Below are 20,308 nucleotides of genomic sequence, written 5' to 3' on the forward strand. Positions count from 1 at the left end.
AGGTTTAGTGTGGCAAGCTAAGAGAGGCAGAGAAAGAGAAAAAGAAGGAGAAAGAAGAGGGAGAGAGAGGGGGGATTGCAGAAGAGGGAGAGGAAAACAAAGACAGGGACAGAGTGAGAGAAAATGGCAAACAAAAAGAAAACAGCAAAACAAAAACCAGGGAATGAGAGAGATGAAGGAAGGGGGAAATGGAGGAAGTAGAGCTCATTAGGGGACGGACTGTGACATATGAAGCATCATGCCGTTAACAGCACTTACCATACACACACAAAGACCCCCATTTATCAGCATGACAGATCTGGGCCATTTATTCTAATGGAGACCTGGACTCTCCCCCAACACACACACACTCTCGCTCACTCTCTCTGAGTGGCCATATCATAACAGTGCAGTAAATTATAAGAAGAGCCTCTAACACCTTCAGACAATTTACAAGCAGTACTCAGGAATTCCACTAGAATAATCATCTCCATGAGCAGGGCAGGGAATGCTTTCAACCCATCACCCTCCATACCCTTCATTAGAGTTCTCTTACACACAAGCACATGTCCCTCCCACAGTACTCACTCTCTCTATCTCACACACACACACACACACACACACACACACACACACACACTCTTACTCTCACTCTCTCTCTATCTCTTCCTTTCTCTCTGCTCCTACATCAGCCTTTAACCTCTCCATTGCCGAGATGGCTAATTTATGCAAATGTGCTCTGGCACATTCCTGCATGTCATGAATGTTAATGAGTCAAAGGAAGGCATGACAATGGTGCTTGAGTGCATAAAACACATACACACACACACACACACAGTGGCTGTAGAAAAAGGCGACTGTTATATGAAATATGCTGAGTAACCTGACGGAACCTTCATGTGCAGACGTAATAGAGGGGGCTGTGTCTGATTTCATTACTCTGACGTGCTCCCTTACAGAACTGAGAAACAAGGGCACTAAGATGATCAGATCCATTATATTAGAATGGATTACAGATGACAACTTATTGCAGGTTGTTTTTATTGTACATCATAAATGCAATTGCTGTGATGAAACACTCTTCCTCTGCAAAACACTTTTGGCAAGGAAATCATAGAAAAATCTATGCAAGAAGAGTGCAATAAAGTCAGTCCATACAGCACTGCTGCAGAATGTGCACTTGGTTACAAAACAGCAACACAAAGTATTGGTTTCATGCATCAATAATGCAGACTAATATATCAAAGTCCAACACAAGAAAAAGGTGTAGTATCGCGTATAAATAAATAATATAAAAAAAACATCACTAACAAAAATACAAACAATAAAGCTTACCTATAACACTGGTCAAAGGTATACCTGTTTATTATGTATTTTTGCATGCTAAATCCAAATATGTTTTCAGATTTTCTCTTTCACTCATATTGTATTTATTACAGTATACGCATGCCATAATATATATTATGGAAAAGAAGTACCAAGGAAAGTGAATCCCTCTATGTTGCTACAGACTACTGCTGGACCCTGGGCATCCCCCAAATATAGGTAAACTCATACAGGGACATTTCAGAAGTACATCTGTAAACATTAACAGAATTATTTATGGATTAATAATATATAATTAATGTCAAATTGAAACACTTGAAAACCATGTGTGAAAAGCAAATTCTAAAAACAGATTTGCATACATAATATAAACGGTCCACCTATTTCAGTTTGGGAAGCAAAAAAAAAAAGTTAAAGTTGCCCAGTGGAATCTGAAAAGCATGTTTTATTTTCCAGTTTATAACAAGTCTGGGACGTTGTGTGCCCTACGGCTTCCAATTTAGTATTAACCCTGCTCCTAGCACAGCACACTAGAGAATGACACTAGCTGAGACACTAGCGTTTACAGTGCAGGTGTATCCCCGGAGCAAAATATGAAAACGCAGGGCAACCATGTGTTAGACAGTTGCCTTCTGTCTGGGCCCGAAACAAGCTGGCTTCGCATGGGACGACCGCGTGGATCACAGCGACTGATCGAGGTCAGCCGTGTAACGGCTCTCTGCGGAAGGTAAAGGGCTGGGTACACGTCAGCCTGACACTGAGGAACTCACACCAGCTGCACGTGACCAAGGATCACCCCCGTTGTCTCTATCACACTTCGTTGCCTGTGCATAGAACACACCAAACAGACTACGGCTGATGAACGACACATGCGTGTTCGGCACCTGCACAAAAGAACTCTGAAGGAAACCACTGTATACTGAGTTTATGTATACTGTATATTTTCTTGTTCTGAGTCACTTTTAGACTGAAAAACCAATTCAAAGCTCTGCCTCAGAGCTGACATTGATTCACAAATGGTCAAGGCAGCGCCGACGAGAACCAACTGCAGTCAACACAGCCCGGACTGATTTTAGGTAACGGTCAGGCACGGACATCTTCCAAAGGCCTGAAGCTGTCTGTCTGACGATCCAGCAGCCAAAGAAATGTTATTACACCACTACGCCATTTCTCCTGTCGGCTCTCCGATAGCCGTGCCTGACTGATAAGACGGCTTCTAATAGACGGTTACCTCCAATTAAAAAAGTTAGAAAACTTCAGAGTGCAAAAAATGTGAAACTACGCAGATAAGTCGCTAAGACTTCATCTCTTCAGAGCTGTAACAATGAACAGTTGTTCATCCGCCTATCTGCTGCTCAGGAGGTGGGGCAGTGTGGAAGAGGGACGTTGTAATACGTTCAGGCTGCACAACCCTGACCCCCCCAGAGATACAGGTGTGTGATGTTAGGAGGGTTAGAGAAACACCTACCCCAACCTTCCTGCCTCACTACACTGTTGTGAATTAAAGCATGATTCCAGCAGTGGATATTTATGTCCGATACTGTGCAAACGTGCGTGTATGTGTCTGTATGCATGGCGTGTGTGTGTGTCCTCTGTTTTGCTCTTTTTCCTCTAATCCTTGGTTGTCACCTCTCTCCCTCCTTCTCTTCCCTCTCTTTGTGTCTCCCTTCCACACCTGCCCAAACATAGCCCCTCCACCCGCTCCACCCAAGGCCCCATCACACACACTGTTTACTGGCTCCTCCCCAAAGCACCCCACAATAGGAGGCTGTGCATCCCAGTGCTAGATAAACTGCTCACACAGTGATGTGCAAAAGCTAAATGACACATGCTATTAATATATTTATTTGCATGAAAAAAAAAACCTATACATAACACATATCTAAATATAAGATGTAAATAATTATTAATAAAATAAAACGTTGGTGCTAATAAACATTAACACAATAAAAAAAAAAAGTAAATGATTCGTGCTTGTTTTCCAAAATATATATTTACTTATATCTTGTGAGATGGCCAGAAGGACACAGGTTTGGTTTGCAAACATCTCCCAGATCTCTTTCTTCATTGTATGTTGATGACATCAGAATCACTGAGGTTGGAATGGGGAGGTTGGAGCCTCGCCTTTATCATACTTGACCATAGTCCAGACAACTGACCGTGACACCACAGTTCTGCCATAATAAAGAGTAGCTTGTAGCATGAGGCTGCGTGGTGTGTGACGACATATATAATAACTTTCATGAGCTGGTAAAACATCTCATTGTCATTTCTTAGTTTTACACCGAACAATTTCAGCGTCAGTCAACACCCACCAGGCACCTTCCACCTGTGAGATCTAAAAATACACAACCTCTAAACACCTGTATGTTTTGTGATAATTAGCTCAAAATGATGACATGTTGAGGATGTGAAGTTACAAGGTTTTCTTCTGACAGGGGCAATACAACAGAAGACAGAAGAGGTGTTATCAAAGAGGGCTGATAACACAGGGCAACTCAAAGCTCATCACTCAAGAGAGAGTAAAGCTGAAATTCCAGTGTTGCAATTAGTGTAAAACAACACTGTTGGAAGTTCACACCTCTGAATGGCACGTGGTCGCGCTAGAAGCTAGAATCAATTTTATGCTTTGATATAAGTGTGTGGGTTTTTATATTCACTCAGTCACTCACTCACTCTCACACACACACACACACACACCGCTGCTGAATCATAGTAATACTGCTTGGCCATGGAGCTTTAACTGTGGCACACCACATAGACTCTTTCTCTCTCCATCTCTCACTCTCCATCTCTCACTCTCCATCTCTCACTCTCCATCTCTCTCTCTCCATCTCTCACTCTCCATCTCTCTCTCTCCATCTCTCACTCTCCATCTCTCACTCTCCATCTCTCACTCTCCATCTCTCTCTCTCCATCTCTCACTCTCCATCTCTCTCTCTCCATCTCTCACTCTCCATCTCTCTTTCCCCTTTCTCTTTCACTCTACATCTCTCTCTCTGTCACGCCTTTCCTCACTTTCTCTCTCTACATCTCCCTTTCTCTTTCATTTTCTCCCTCACTTTTCTCACCCCCCCCCCCCATCTCTCTCAAAGTCAGCTCTCACACAAATTTGAAGCTGCATTCAATAAACCAAAAAAAAAAAAAAAAAAAAACGGAGAGAGAGAGAGAGAGCGCGAGACGGAGAGGGCGGGGGGAGAGAGAGAGAGAGAGAGAGAGAGAGAGAGAGAGAGAGTTAAAAACAAAGTGTGCATGACAGGAGGGCAGAAAGGTCAATGAGTGAAAGCATAAATCACACAAAGCGAATGAGGGAACGAAAAATGGATGAACAGAACAGACATGAAAAAGAAGATAAACCTGAGGGAGATGCACTGAGAGAGAGAGAGAGAGAGAGAGAATAGATTAGCTAAATAGCTAGCTTTGAAAGAGTCATAATCACAGTTAATATTATTTGCGCTGGACCATGCCAAAGAGACAGAGGATGAATGATAAAGACAGACAGAGACAGCAGGAGAGAAGCGATTTTGTGAAGTTAAAAATGTAAACATATTCAATGCTGTGGCAATATTGTATTTTACAAAGTCATGCCAATAAAGCCATCTTGACTGGACTTGACAGACAGAGAGACAGAGACAGAGAGCGAGATGGTGAAGAGAGCCCATTGATCTCCACTGATATGTGGTCTATTTTGAGCAATCCGACTGAATTTGAAACCTGCACACATCAAGGTCATATCAGAATCTGCCGATAGACTGGCAACAAGCCCGCTCTGAGACCCGTTTGTCATTTCCTTCATACAAGGAGGTTTAGAAGAAGATTTCTCACATACATTTCACTCTTCTTACTGCCATGGGTTTTGTCTCGTCAGCCTGGTAGAATCTGCCTTGCTATGAACTTAGTAAATGGTTACAGTAGAGAACTGTAGGACTTTTATTTTGCATACAGCTCTGTGCGGCACATAGTGCAAGCTGTGAAATGAAGGTAAACACCTGCACCAGCAGGACCACTGGTCAGTTCTGGCCATTTTAAAAACTAACCGGAGTTTGGGGAAATAGCCCATGTCTTAAGCCCACCCCCCTAACTAATGCATTGCCCACTCGCCGCTATTGTGTGCTCCGCAAAGCTCTTCAACACTGCTGTGTCACCTCCCTGGTCACCGCCCCTTCTACACCCGGATTCCCGATCTTCTGCAAATGACTGCTAATGCAAAGCAGAAACCTTACCAGAGCTCCAGCACCGAGTTCTCAAGAGCCAGAGACATGCATTCAGTCTTCAAGCCACAGTTCAGTGACGAGGGTTGACATTTTATGAATGAATTTTTAAAAAGTCATTCTGATTCTGGAGTAGCTGATACACCGTGGAGAATTCCAGAGCACCCCTTTGGGACAAACACCAGTTCACCTCCCTCTTCGACGAGGGACGCGAGTGATGTTTTTTTTTTTCCTGCTTCTGTTCAGAATCGGACTCCAAACAAAGAGCCGATTAACAGCCTCCCTCTCTGTTTCCCTGCTGAACACACACGGTGGCTAACACAGATGATGTCACTAACCCAACGCAGTCCCTTCCGTTCAACAATAAATAAGGTCATCAGAAGGGAGGAGAGACAGAGTGAGAGTCGTGAAAAGAGAGAGATAGAGTGGGGGGGGGGGTCATGAGAAGAGAGAGAGACAGAGAGAGAGGGTGGGGTGAAGAGAACAGAGGAGGGTGATCTTTGTTTCACATTTCATCTGCTGTGTGTTCTCTTCCCCCACACCCACCTCCACCCTAGTGGTGCCGCATCACAGCCCCCACCTGCTATTAGTTGCCCCCTCCAACACACAGAGGGCAGTCTTCTGTAGGCATAAACACAGCACATACATTCAGCCTCACATCGCTTTGAGAAGTTACGACAGATCTAGTATCACATTAACTGCCTCTCTGACCACAGCGGAGTGTGGGATGGCGAGTGAGCGAGAAAGAGAGAGCGAGAGAGCGAGAGAGAGAGAGCGAGAGAGACAAAGGGCATTTCAAATGCTGACATTACAACTTCCTCCAGCATCTCGTTTTGCTGAATGACACAGCCTGCGCCTGAACTCTGTTATGTGAAAACTACACCGTGCCTTTTCAGGTCTTTAATTTTACTCGCCGACTGCCAGTGGCAAATATTCATTTCGTGCACTCATTAACGGCGGTGTAATGTCTGGTGGCGGCGCTGATCCTTCGTGGAGACAGTTAGCGGGAAGTGTGGTGAAACCGAGACACCACTTCGGTTTTGCTGCGGAACGACACGTTCTCTCTCACACCAGAGGTGAAGACGAGCTCTAGGGGATTGGTGTCTTCTCGCACCACCCTCCCGCTCCTCTCCTTTATGAAGGATGTCACTTTCTCCATCGTTCGAACTCGCACCTGCGTGTCGGCGCGAGGGATGAATAAATAATAAATAGCGAGATAAAGTGGCGGGGGCAGAGAAGTCGCTTGCCGTTCTGTTACTTCGCAAGGATCTGCTCCCCCGGGGCTCGTGCTTGAGCTGAGAAACACTAGACCTCGTTTTAACAAAGCATATGCTGCTCCAGAGTGACGGCTTTGTTGAGGGGCCTCGATCCCCTTACACCACACACTCCACATAGCTTTCACGGTGAACAGTGCGACGAAAAGAGAGGAGGCCTACGACAGATGTCTTTTCGCAATAAATGCGTATGTTAATGAGCTCACTTGTAATTACAGCAGACTCCCGTGACAAGGAGACAGCCTATTTTAGAGCATTTGTGTAGTTGGATGGCTCTCTCTCTCTATCTATCTCTCTCTCTCTCTCTCTCTATATCTATCTATCTATCTCTCCCTCTCTCTCTCTGTGAGTGTGTGTTTGTGTGTATATGTGTGTGTGTGTGTGTATGCGTGTGTGTGTGTATGTGTGTGTGTGTGTTTGGAGCCTTCCAAAAGGTGCCCAAGCCCACACTGCCTTCATCTACATGTGCATGAAAAAGGTTAAGTAACCTGAGTTATTGATCTCTCATACAATACAGTAACCTCAGTTATTGATCTCTCATACAGTACAGTAACCTGTTATTGATCTCTCGTACAGTACTGTCTACTACACAAAGCACACACGCAAACACACACACACATGCACACAAAGTGAACACAGTCGCTATGAACAATGAGATTAAGTGCCTTGCTGCAATTATCACGTTTCTCCCCTGTGGTGGCACAAACCGAGCGGAGTTTTCCGAAAGCATCGAAACACAAACACCATTGTTTATCTCTCTTTGGGGAAACCCGGCCCTGATCAAAGCTGGACGGAGGGTGAGAGTTGGAATGTGTTTGAGCTTCTACCAGTGTCCTGGGCATGATCTGCCTCTTCAGAACATAAGGATGTGATGGGAGATCTGAGACTACTTGACTGGACGGGGAAAAGCTTCTAACACACGCCAGCTGCTGACACACACAGACTCTGGTGCACGAATATAACAAGTCAGCCTACACATCCAAAGCATGTCTGCTTGAGTGTACAGGATCCCATATGTTCACAGGAGTGCAAATTGTGAGTGTGTGTGTGTGTATGTGTGTGTGTGTGTGTGTGTGTGTGTGAGAGAGAGAGAGAGAGAGAGAGAGAGAGTGTTCAAGTGAGTGAGTATGTGCTACTGGGTCAATATGCAAAATATATATGTCTTGGTATACAAGATAATGTTTTTTCGTCTAGTGTAACCACACACTTTTTCACATCACAGGCAACATAGCGAACGCATCTGTGTGTATTCAGTACCTCGTCGGGCATGGTAAAGACCAGCTCCTTGTTGCCGTGGGTGACCAGGCCCTGAAGGAAATACTCGCTGCAGGCGGCCAGCACGGCGCGGTGGGCACGGAACTCCTTGCCCTCCACGTGCACGGTGACATCACAGAGCAGGCCCTGCTGCCGCTGTTCGTTCAGGCCTAGCAGGATGTTAGCGCAGTGCACCTTCGACTCATACACGTACATGGGGGCTTCAGACTGCTCATCCACGGACATACCGCTCTCACCCTGCAGGGGGAGACAGAGAGAGAGAGAGAGAGAGAGATGGGGCAGGGGGAGAAAGAGAGAACAAGAGAGGGGGCAAAAGAGGGAGAGAACAACATCAGCAACACCGTAGCAGTACGGTGACCCGCACATACACACCCTCACACCCACATCCCTCCTGAGGCAACATGTAAAGAAGGCCAGAAGCACTTTCTTATTGTGAGCATACAGACATAAGTTCAGACCTTCCCTGCCCCCACACCCTCCCCACACACACACACACACACACATTCATTCTCCCTTCTCTTCTTATGGCAGCAAAAGGAGATGTACAGTGTGTGTGTGTGTGCTGTCATTCAACTATTCAGCTTCAATCTGTCTGTGCTTGTGTTATTACTCCCCCCCCCCTCCCTCCACCCCATTTTACCGAAAAGAGACGAGAGAATGACTTTGGGGTTGAGGGGGAGATTTTCCTACAGAAGCTAAATGATCTCCGCTCTCAGTCAGCCAGCTTTTTCCACAACATACTAAACTATTTACATCATGTGTGGCCAGTTTCAGTTGCCGCCGTGATGTGGGCATGACTGAATGCTTCACCCACCCCCAGTGTTGATGTGGCCCCAGAGCCACCACCCTCCTGTCCCGTCACAAACAGGACTTTGCTTCCATCTCAACCCTCGCTACAACTCACCCACACAAGCCATTTTTCCGCATTCATAACACCCAAGGGCATCTTGTAGGCGGGGCGGAAATGTGGAGGGTGCCCCTCGGCTGCCCGCCCGCCCCAACGTTGTCCATGCTGTGCAGGGCCTCGATGGAAAGCCGCCCCGGGTCACTGAAAACAGCAACAAGCTAACGGAAACTCCAGCACTGCAGAATGGAACCAGCACGCCAAAAGCCAGCTCCAGGTCTCCTAACCCAAACCACAGAGCTGAAAAAAACTTGCAAGCTGCACCGCGGACATGTGTGGGTGTGTGTGAGTGTGTGTGTGTGTGTGTGTGTGTGTGTGTGTCGGGGGAGGGGTGTGTTGTGGTTATGATGAGAAAGAAATGAGGACAAACAAACACAAGTAGAGAATTTGCGGTGACTCTATTTGTAGTCGTGACTGTGTTTCTAGAGCTTGCATGCAGCTGAGAGATCAAGCGTCACCCATTTCTGCTGACTAACCCACTAGGCCAAACCACCTTATTCAACGGAGATAACTAAGCAGAAACAGGGCTGCTCCATTCATAGCAGGCCTTTTAGACCAATCAGCTTGCAGCTGGTTGATAACTTGCTGTACTTTCAAGTTTCATCACTGATTCCATGATATTAAGCAGCATTGGTTGCAGGGTTTGGCTACCACAGTTGTGCCTCTGCACCATCACCGCGGTGGCTGTTCGTGCTCAGTTCAGCAGCTGTTAGCATGCTTTTGCTAGTCCACAGACATGTGCAACTGGCACATGAATGCCGGTGGTGTAGGGAGGGAAAAACACTAACCAGATCCAGCTCGTGTTCTGGATGAGAACGGATCTCAGTGGCGACTACCCAAACGCCTCTGCGTCCAGACGGCCGCGGCAGCCGTCCGGCTAGCCGCTGCAATTACTTTTTTCGTGTTGTGTTTTTTCGGCACCCTCCCTACACTCCGCGTGTCCCGCCCCTGGCTGAGAAGGATAATGGCCTGTCTTTCAAGAATAAGGTTTCCAGATGTGGTTGCAAGGTTTGAAAGAACCCAAACACACTGTCTCAGCCCCCGGAATGCACTTTCCTTGCCGGAATATCCTGACTTTGCAGCAGCGAGAAGCGGCTATAACGCAAACTCAGACAAGCTCACACACAAGCTCACCACAAACGACTAGTTGGGGCTGGGCTCCGATTAGAACTGTAGGGTTGTCTTTTTGTTCACACCGAGCCCCAACCCCCACCCAACGTCTCGCTCTGATCTCCTTTACACTGACCGAGTTTTTCCTCCTTTCCCGCTAAAACCGTAGCGGCTACGCCGGCTTTGTGAGCAATGCTGCCGTGCAGATCAAAGGCGAGAAGCGTGATGGATTCTGGACAGCTGTCGCTGGCGTTCTGCTTCTCCTGCTCCATGGCGCGGAGAGTTGGAGCAGTATTCTTACTGATCCGAGATCAGCGGAGCTGAGTATAAAAGGGGCCAAGCAGCTAAACCCTCAGGTAGATGCTTGCTTTCCTTGAAGCTCATTAACAATGTGCCAGGTTTAGGAAAACTTTCATACATGTCGGTGGATACATATTGCTTATAAATTCACCTTTTGTACATATTGCTTCATAAGAGTGCATAACAATACAGTAAACACCATCAGTGAATTTTATGTATTGAGTTTTTTTGGTATGTATTAATATGTTTTTGATTTTGATGTGCAGACATAGAAAATGAAGTGGAAGAGAGATGTGTGTGTGTGTGTGTGTGTGTGTGTGTGCGTGTGTGTGTGTGTGCATGCACACTACACCTTGATCTCAGTGTATTACAACATGAGCTTAAATGCAAGCAGTTTAACTTTTCCATTAAAGCATGAGCAGCCTTTTTTTTTCCTAAAAAGACTTTCCCAGATCTAACTAACAATAAGACAAGGCGGATTTCTTCTGGTTGTAGGAGTCCCTGCCTCTCTACAGGGAATCTTTAGCCCTGTGTCACAGTGCTTGTCCTTGCTGATCTTATAGCTATGCTGAGGTTCTTCTGTAAAACCAAAGGCAAAGAGAGAGTTGAGAGGTGTGTTGCTTTCCTCAAAATCATGGAGCTGTAGCAGTTACAGCCAATAGTGATCTTAAGAAAAGTGGGGTGGGTGGGTTTAGTTTTTTTTTTTTTTTGGTCATTGGAATTGGATCCTTTCACAATGGAGCAAGAAAGTTCCACTGAACTCCATAGTCAAGGGCCTTGTGTTAAATACAGAATAAGAAATTTGCCATAAAACAAAACAGCTTTAAAGTTCATCACAGGGGTTTACAAACACCAGTCAAAAGCAGCACAAGCGTACCAGTGCAGGACAGGCTCTGGAAGGAGCAGCAGGAACAACACTAGAACTGTCAGGTGCAATTACTCCTATCAGGGGTTTTAGGCAATTATAATGAGCACAGGAAGCAGGTGGTGATACTGATGTTTCCTTAATAGTGAGAGAGTGTGTGAGTTTGTGTGTGTGTGTGTGTGTGTGTGTGTGTGTTTGTGTGTGTGTCTGTATACATGTGTGTGACAAAATCTTGATGTGCTTCATGATATGTGCCCCCCATCCAATGAGCTGTGAAGATGTGACAGAGCAGTGTGTCTGACAGAACAAAGCAGCTACTTCTCACAAACACACACACACACACACACACACACACACACACACACACACACGCATTCACACAACCCATTTGATGAATATCAAACATATGTGGTATCACGCCCTGCTCAACCCCACCCCCCACCCCCATGTGGATGTCATGGCAACAGCCTCCTTGGCTAAGTGTCAGTGGCCACTGGAGAGCAGTTCTACTGCCCCCCACAGGACTGGGTTCACTGTTTATCAAGCGTTCCCCCCTTGAGTGACTTGGGAGACCTTGTTTAGGGCCAAGACCCATACTGCACTCTATAAATAAAAATAATGATCAAAGGAATGAGTGATAACTGAGCAAAGGTTCATCAGATGGCTTTCAATGGCTTTCAGAGAGAACAGGTAGCGCTGTGATCCTGCAGGATCTCTCCAGTTTTGTGTACAGCATGGAACACAGAGCTCTGGATGTCTTTGTACCCTCCTGCCGCTGAAACATACTTAATGGCTCATTACATCGCAACACTGCCAGGCATTAATCATCACGCTCTATGACTAATCCTGCCTCTTCACAGACAGATAGACAGACAGACACACACACACACACACACACACAGGCACAAAAAAATGCACACTCACTAATGGCAGCCTTTTAACTGTTGCATCTCAGTGTGTTGTAACGATTGTAATGGACATTTATTGGAGCTCATGACTGTGTGCCTACAGGCTTTTATGAGTTTGCAGACAGTGTGCCTAACACGGTCTGCTAGCAGAACTGAGTTAAAAGCTTTCTAATAGTCATTGGCCCCCCCCCCCCCCCCCCCCCCCCCCCAAAAAAAAGCCAGATTACTATCATTACTACTTCATAACCTGTACAAATAGAAGAGCAGCTTGCTGCTGGAGTTATGAGGAGCACTGGAACACTGGAACAGTTAATTTTCTGTACAGTGCTGCTTGTCCTGAACACTGGAACAGTTAACTAGCTGTACAGTGCTGCTTGTCACGGACAGAAGGTGGAGAGAAAGAGGCCAGCAGGGTGAATCTTCATGGTTAGCCAACATTAAAGCAGATGAATCAGTGTGAGCAGAGTGGCCTCTCCTCCTAACACACACACACACACACACACACACACACACACACACACACACACACACACACACACACACACGTACACGCACGCACACACACGTACACACACGCACACACACACACACACACACACACACACACACACACACACACACACACACACACACACACACTCACTTAGTGTTTGTTACCACGAAGTACAGAATGTCACCACAATACAGGAAAACCAAATAACTACCTGCTTAGGACAAGGAAAATGATTCTGACTATGTAAAGCGATTTTTACATCTACATTTATATATGCCATATACATATTTCACATTTTTGACATCACATCCTAAAAACAAATGTGTGTGTTTGTGATCACTTTATTATACACTGTCACTCTATCACATTACAGAACCACCAATTGTATCATAATTTCTTTGGATCATTTGGTAATGATCTAATTAGGATATACGGGAGCAGAGATGTCACGTGTGGAAATCTGAAAATATCAGACACCTTTACCAGGTAGGCTATAGGGCATGCGGCAGCGCCTGTTGGTAGGAGACTGAAACGGCTGCTGTTCCCATAAATTAGTGTCTTTTTTTTGCTTTAAGGAACAAATCACTGGTCATTTGCCATTTGCAAGCTCTTTGCAGGAGTGCATTAACGTCAAGTTCTCAGTAAACAACAACTGCGGAAAGAAATCATGAGACCAGACATATTTTCAGACATTCTGCCAGATGTTTTTGATTGTACTTGAAATGAGTGAGCAGTTTTTTGTTTTTTTATCCAGTTACTGACTGAGGTGACAATATGCTCAGATTATGATATAATTACTGCTTAAATTGGGGCAATAATTGTAGCTACCAGTAGGTTTGACAAATCAGTGTAGCGAAAAGATGGAGTTATTTATTCAGCTGCTTAACTGATTTCAGCCCAGTTCTCAACAAAAAAGCATCATGTTAACAACTGGATTAAACTGCATCCAGCACTGTCAATCAAATGTCACTTACACAAAAAGACCCTTTATTGACTTTATTGGTGGACTCTTACATGATTATATGGTTCACACTGTTGCAAAAAATCTTGCTGTTGCTATTTTAAATCTGTAAAATTGCTATTTACCACTGCACAAGTGAACCCAGTTAGACAAACAGACCGTTGTGTGTGGACCTGTGTGTGTGGACCTGTGTGCAGACTTGTGAATGTGTAGACCTGTGTGTGTGTGGACCTGTGTGTGTGTGGACCTGAGTGTAGAGTTGTGAATGTGTAGACCTGTGTGTGTGCGGACCTGTGTGTAGACCTGATTGTTGAGTTGTGAATGTGCAGACCTGTGTGTGTGGACCTGTGTGCAGACTTGTGAATGTGTAGACCTGTGTGTGGACGTGTGTGCAGACTTGTGTATGTGTAGACCTGTGTGTGGACACCTGTGTGGGGACCTGTGTATGGATCTGTGTTTTCTAAAAACTAAGGTTCTATAGTATAGACCCCACAAAGTTATAGATCAAAGTTCCAACACACCAACAAAACAATCACCCTGATTTAACAGCCTACTGAAAAAGTGCACAATACTTTCAATATTAGCGACTACATGATAGATAGATAGATAGATAGATAGATAGATAGATAGATAGATAGATAGATAGATAGATAGATAGATAGATAGATAGATAGATAGATAGATAGATAGATAGATAGATGAGGATAATAAAGGAGAGGAAGAGAGTGTAATGAGCATGAGCCATGCAGATAAATAAAAAGATTGACATAAAAAAAATGGAGGGAGGACATTGTTTGCTGTCTTTCATATTTTACTGGGGCTTTCCTGTGTGGTTACATAAAAAGAAACATCACCATGTAGCTTGTAGCGTAAAGGTCAAGTTTGCTACATCATCAAATCTGGGTAAAATTTTGGCCATTAGCAAAGGCATACAATGGGAACTCCTGCTCAGAGCTCTCAAGATCATGCACAAGGTGTTCAGTTTCGCCTGGGATAGCAGTCACCTCCTGGTATCGACTGGAGAGAGACCAGCCATTATTTTACAGCCAGTGTTTCAGCTGCAGCTAGCGTGTGAGCATTTACACACCCTTACCCAGGAGTCTCTGTTCTGGAGGCATGACTGCTGATGTCTGAGCACCTGTCAATCGGATGGGGATGTGTGAATGGCGGGGGTTATCGGATTGACAGCAAACCCCAAGTGAAGTTTCATGACTGTTAACCACAGCTGTTCAAAACGTGGCTCACAGGGTTGAAGTAATTTGATTGCTCTGTAATTGCAGAAGCTCCTGCCTGACATTGCTATCATATAAATAGGTCAAGTTAAGGTGTCTCCTAGTTAAAAAAAAAATAATCACAGTAAAAACCATGCTAAAACTAAAGCTAAATTGAATGAAAGAAGGTTCCCCTGCAGTGAGGAGCAGAGTGAGTGCCTGTAGTTATCAGAGGCCAAATTTCTGTTTTAAATGACTGCTGGGCTGCAACCACTATCTCCCTGCACCAAAATGTTAAGTGTATAAGAAACCTCAGGTCATTCTCTCTCAGCTATACTTATTTACATTTATGGCATTTAGCTGACATTTTTATCCAAAGCGACTAAACATTATGACTAAACACAACTTGAGCAACTGAGGGTTATGGGCCTTGCTCAGGGGCCCAATAGTGGCAACTTGGCAGTGGTGGGGCTTGAACCAGCAACCTTCTGATTACAAGTCAAGTATCTTAAACACTGAGCTTAACTGGAGCAAACCCATACAGTGAGCTGTTAGGATGTAAAGTAATGTAATGTAAAGTAGACTGGTTGCAGCTAATGGTTTTCAAGATTTCTAGCAGCTGCAAAAACTGGTGTTTGCTACTCACTGCAACATGCTCAAAAGATGTGCAGATTAATTCATGGCATGTTCTATAAACAAGCTCTTTGGAACACAACATCAAAACATGCACTATAAAGGATGCATCATAACAAAGAATGACTCTTTAACACAGGATACCAAGTGTTTCTCAGCACAAAACATACCCCACTTCCCTTACTTGTTGTTCTAACAACAATACAGACAGACCAATAGGCAGACCAGCAAGCTGTTACCTCAGAAAGCTACAGTAGTGCAACCTCACTCTTTGACATTCCACCCAGTTAAAGCAGGAGCTTCTAGGTCAGCTGAGACGTTCCAGATCTGGATGACAAGAAAGTCCAGGCTCCTTGTACTCAAACAAAGCAGAAGATACACTAAGGCCCCCACAGTGAGCAATGACAGAGCTCTGCTGGTGTGTGTGTGTGTGTGTGTGTGTGTGTGTGTGTGTGTCGAAGTATTTTAGGCTCAGCAAGCTTGGATGAATCATGACTTCCCACATTGCAGGGCAGAAACAGCATGACTCACGAGCCTATCTTATATGGTAACAGACAGAACTAGTGACGCACACACAGATGCACTCGCACGCGCATGCACACACACACACACACACACACACAAAGAATTATGTGTTGGCTCTTTTAAATATTTCTTTGTAGTTAAGACATTATGCATAGCTCAAGTGTGGTCCAAATTGTATTGCTATTTACCACTGCACAAGCGAACCCAGTTAGACAAATAGATGCAGTAGTGTTTTTGACTCCATGCTGCCTTGCAGTGTAATCATACACACACCCCATTTGTATGGGAGTTCAGTAGTCTGTCGGCTATGACTCAGAACATTGCCATTTTGGCTGGCAGAAACAGACAAACAGGGTGGAATTCTCTGCTACTAGTCACTCATTCTGCAAGCACACCAACCTGAATTACTCCTGCTCAGAGCCTGATACATTCACCGCCACTCATTTGTTACATATTACATTGACTGAGCTGCAAATACCAGATTTATTCAGATAAAATGTCTAAAGCGCCACTGGTTTCACACAAACACAAAGCAGCAAGAAAAAAAAACAACTGTCTCATGTTCAGTTCAGGAAGTGCTGATATTGCACCTAAGTGTTCTCGCCTTGGGGCAGGCAGACAGGATAGAGGCTAATCTCGTCTATCTCCTCTTCAGACTGGGAGGAAGCATTGTCTCAAACAGTGGGCACTGCCGGGGACTCCGTCAGCAAGGATCACACCGAGCCATCAGCCAAGCTAATCCTCACCGGGAGCACATTCTTCAATCTCCATAACCAGGTCACACACACACAAAGAAGCGCATGCATGAAAAAACAAGCAAACAAGCAAATAAACAAATCCAACAAGCACCATGTGCAATGTTTGAGTTTGTGCAATTTCAAAAACACAAACCAGCACAAAGATGTAGTAGTCAGCAGGTGCCTGATGGCCTTGATTCAAACTCAGTGACAGCTTTTGGTATTTGATGAAGGTGTTTATAGGATTCTGAATGCATGAAATTGTACAGATGTAAAAAAAACTGTAATATTACTTTCCTAAATATTATACAAAACTCAAACCCATCACAGGAAATAGAGACTGATGGAAATTCTCCCCATAGGAAAGAAGTGACACATAAAACCACCCACATCAACACTCCCACGCTGTGTATGTATGTGTGTGTGTGTGTGTGTGTGTGTGTGTGTGTGTGTGTGTGTGTGTGTGTGTCTGTATGTGTGCATATGTGTGAGAGCATGATTGCGTGTGTGTGCACTTAAGGGTTTACATGAGATGGAGAGAATGATTGTAGTTTTTAAAAAATCCTGTATCACCTTTCCAGTGGATGATACCTGTTTCCTCACACTTTGGAGGTTAAGGGTACTCAGCTCTTTTGGACTGAGATTGGTGTCATTCCAGAGGCCTGTTGGAGCCACTCCTCCAGCTTAGGGGTCACAACTCCAAATGTCCTTATCACTCCATCTTACATCCAAGACCAAGTGTTAAATCACGATGTTCTACAGGCAATAGGCTCGTCTAGGAGTTAAACCATAATGTTGTACAGGCAAGAGACTCGTTCAGGTTTTAAGATCATAATGTTGCTAGTGTGATACAGCTGTATATTTACAGGCAAATCCTGAACTCAATAAATCACAGGTGGCAGGGAACGGATATGACTGGCTCGGCGACACGCAAAACAGCCTCCCAGGAGCCAATAAAACACTTTAAAAATCATTTTGTTTGTGCACACACTCTAACGTGGTACTTACATGGTATTTGTCAATGGTTTGGTGCATCTTTTATCGTGTCTTCTGAAGAAAGTGACGAGTCAAATATCAAGGTTTATTTATTTATTTGTGGTATTAAAATGTGTGTTTTGTCTTACTAATCTTCCCCACAATGGGTTTCATTAAAATGTCACAATGAGTGTACAGATTATGACCAACAGTGTTACTGTTGTTGCACCCCTAGAATCATATTTGCGTCCTTTGCCAAGGTGGCATTTATTAAAAAGGCTGATACCAAAATAGCCTTCCTTGCATGCCATGCTTCATGAATGTCAGCCAATGGCTGCGTCTCACCACGTTGTTGTTCCACATCTTTGTCCCCACCGCCTTGCCTTGGAAGGGGGAATCCCCATGCTAAAAATCCGTCAGCGCAAACATTCACGCAGTGAACGGCAAAGCTCTGTTTGTGCCTGAAACTGTATCTCTTGCTATTTGTTCCTGTCTGATCTGAGCATACTGGCAAACCCATAGCAGAGCGCACACGCGGTGATGTTATGGCATAGTGGGAGCCATGCGCTAACGGAGCCTGGGACTGACTGCCCTGAACACAGCCAGTGGAGATTTCCCATGTGGAAGGTTCACCATGACTACACCGACTGGGACTGAGGGACAGCCACCTTGTGAAGCGCAGTACCTACGCTCCGCAGTTTAGCATGGGTATTTTAGCTGAGCAGACAGAAGCTGGACAGTGTGAACCCAGCTCAGCGGCACACTGACATACTACTGACTACCTCACACTCCCCAAGGATCAAAACACTGCTGCCAGCCACCATCATTAAGTGTCAAGAGCTAATTTAGGTGTGCTATGTGACAGTCTGTATGTGTATTTGTGTGTGGTTGGGAGGGCGTAGAGGGTGTAAAATTCCAAAACAGCACCAACAGACCATCATCCACTGTATGAATCACAGCTGTCTCAGAGACAATGAACAAAATTAGAATATAGTTGACAAGCAATTTAGAATCTGCTTAAAAGAAACCACCTGAAACATGAATATGTCTGTCAAATGAAAGTTCATATTAAAGGTCGGACATCCCGAGTTAGAATAAGTTAGATATTCAGACAAAATTTCTGAATTTTGACCTTAACAAAATTTCCCCCACCCCCACATCAAAAAGTATGCCTGCTAAAATATGCATTTTACTCTGACTCTGTGTGTGTGTGCGTCTGTGTATGCGCTCGTCTGTGTGTATGTGTCTGCATGTCATGTGTGTACCCCTACAGAAATAACACCAGTTAAAAGGTTAGAATTCCAACCTGCGCAAGTGAAAACACTGTGGGTTTGGGGTTTGGTACACACACACAAACACACACACACACACACACACACAAACATGACTCAGAACAAAAGGAGAAAACTCTCCCTCTTAGGTGCACACTGTCACACACACATGCACACAGACACACACAATGGAATTATTCAGATAAGCATGCACTTATCAAGTACATAAGTGTCTGTCTGTAGGAGGTCTCTGCCCACTGAAAGCTTCGTGATGGGGAGTGTTTCCAACCAGGGACATTTGAGACAAAAACAATAAAGGCAATGTGTGATAATTTTTTTCTGGGTTATGCAAATGCAAGTTCATACAGGACAGTCACATTTGCTAAAAGGTGACTAGGCTTCAACAGAAATCACACAGACTTGCACGAACACGACCAGCGTTTGCTTGAGGTGTTTTTATGTGTAAATGTGGAATGACTCGGCAATTCCCGTTGTGCGGCGCCATTGCCATGAGTGTTCCCGCCGTACTGACGTTTCATTTATTAAACCGCCGAGTTTGAACGGTGACGGATCGGGGCCCCTTTTTCCTAAATTACATTACGCTGACGCATTCCAGGGAAACGAAACTTCCGCACGCGCTGAAAAATTGCACACCCGTACGTGGGTGAAGCCGAGCGAGGAACTGGAGAGGTAACGTCGGGTGTACAGGGCGACTACCGAAAAAACAGAAGGGCACTTTTACACTTTTCCACGTCACAGGCTACCTGCAAAGAGACGATCGCTAGACACACACTTGTCTAGTCCATTTTAAAGCGACGGAGCATCTTCTGCGTCAAACAAATGTAGCAGCAGTCGTTGCGGAAACATAACAACTGCATAAGAACTGTGATAGCCAAGCCAACGTTATAACTTGCTGCACATTCCAGGACCGTGAATGAATGGAGGACACCGTATTTCAGCATGTACAGTTGTGGTTGGTACGCTGTATGCCATACATGGTGTACGGTGACGCAAACATCTCACAACATGAAGTATGTGGAGAACAGTCCGAGATGACTTACTGCACTTTCTGCTAACCATTCAGCAATTATTCGACGTATCGCATATCGGCATCGATTCAGATTGTAATTCAGTCTAACTGAATTTTGCCCAGAGTTAGTAATATGATGCAGTCATTTCTGGGCTGGGTAAGACGCCAATTACTTAGGAAGTCTGAGTCAAAACCCACGAACTTCTTTAGTTACAGCCTGTCCTTCGGAGTGAGTACCCATGCGAGGGCATCAGGTATCGTTGCGATCGGAGCAGAGCAGCCGAACTGCGTTGTGGCGAGGCCCAGCTGAGTCATCCATA

The 20,308-nt window shown here is 44.9% G+C and overlaps 1 protein-coding gene across 1 annotated transcript in view; it reads right to left on the minus strand.

Annotated features, from left to right (window-relative positions):
* The window catches only part of bach2b (BTB and CNC homology 1, basic leucine zipper transcription factor 2b), a 76,128-nt gene that overhangs the window by 18,428 nt on the left and 37,392 nt on the right, over window positions 1-20,308 (minus strand). The window contains exon 2 of the mRNA XM_027014079.2: window positions 8,048-8,302. Within this exon, the coding sequence (XP_026869880.2) occupies window positions 8,048-8,290 (243 nt within the window). The 5' untranslated portion in view covers window positions 8,291-8,302. The remainder of the gene's footprint in view (window positions 1-8,047; window positions 8,303-20,308) is intronic.

This window comes from Electrophorus electricus, chromosome 8 (genome assembly GCF_013358815.1).
Source record: "Electrophorus electricus isolate fEleEle1 chromosome 8, fEleEle1.pri, whole genome shotgun sequence".
In the NCBI taxonomy this organism is placed as follows: Eukaryota; Metazoa; Chordata; class Actinopteri; order Gymnotiformes; family Gymnotidae; genus Electrophorus; species Electrophorus electricus.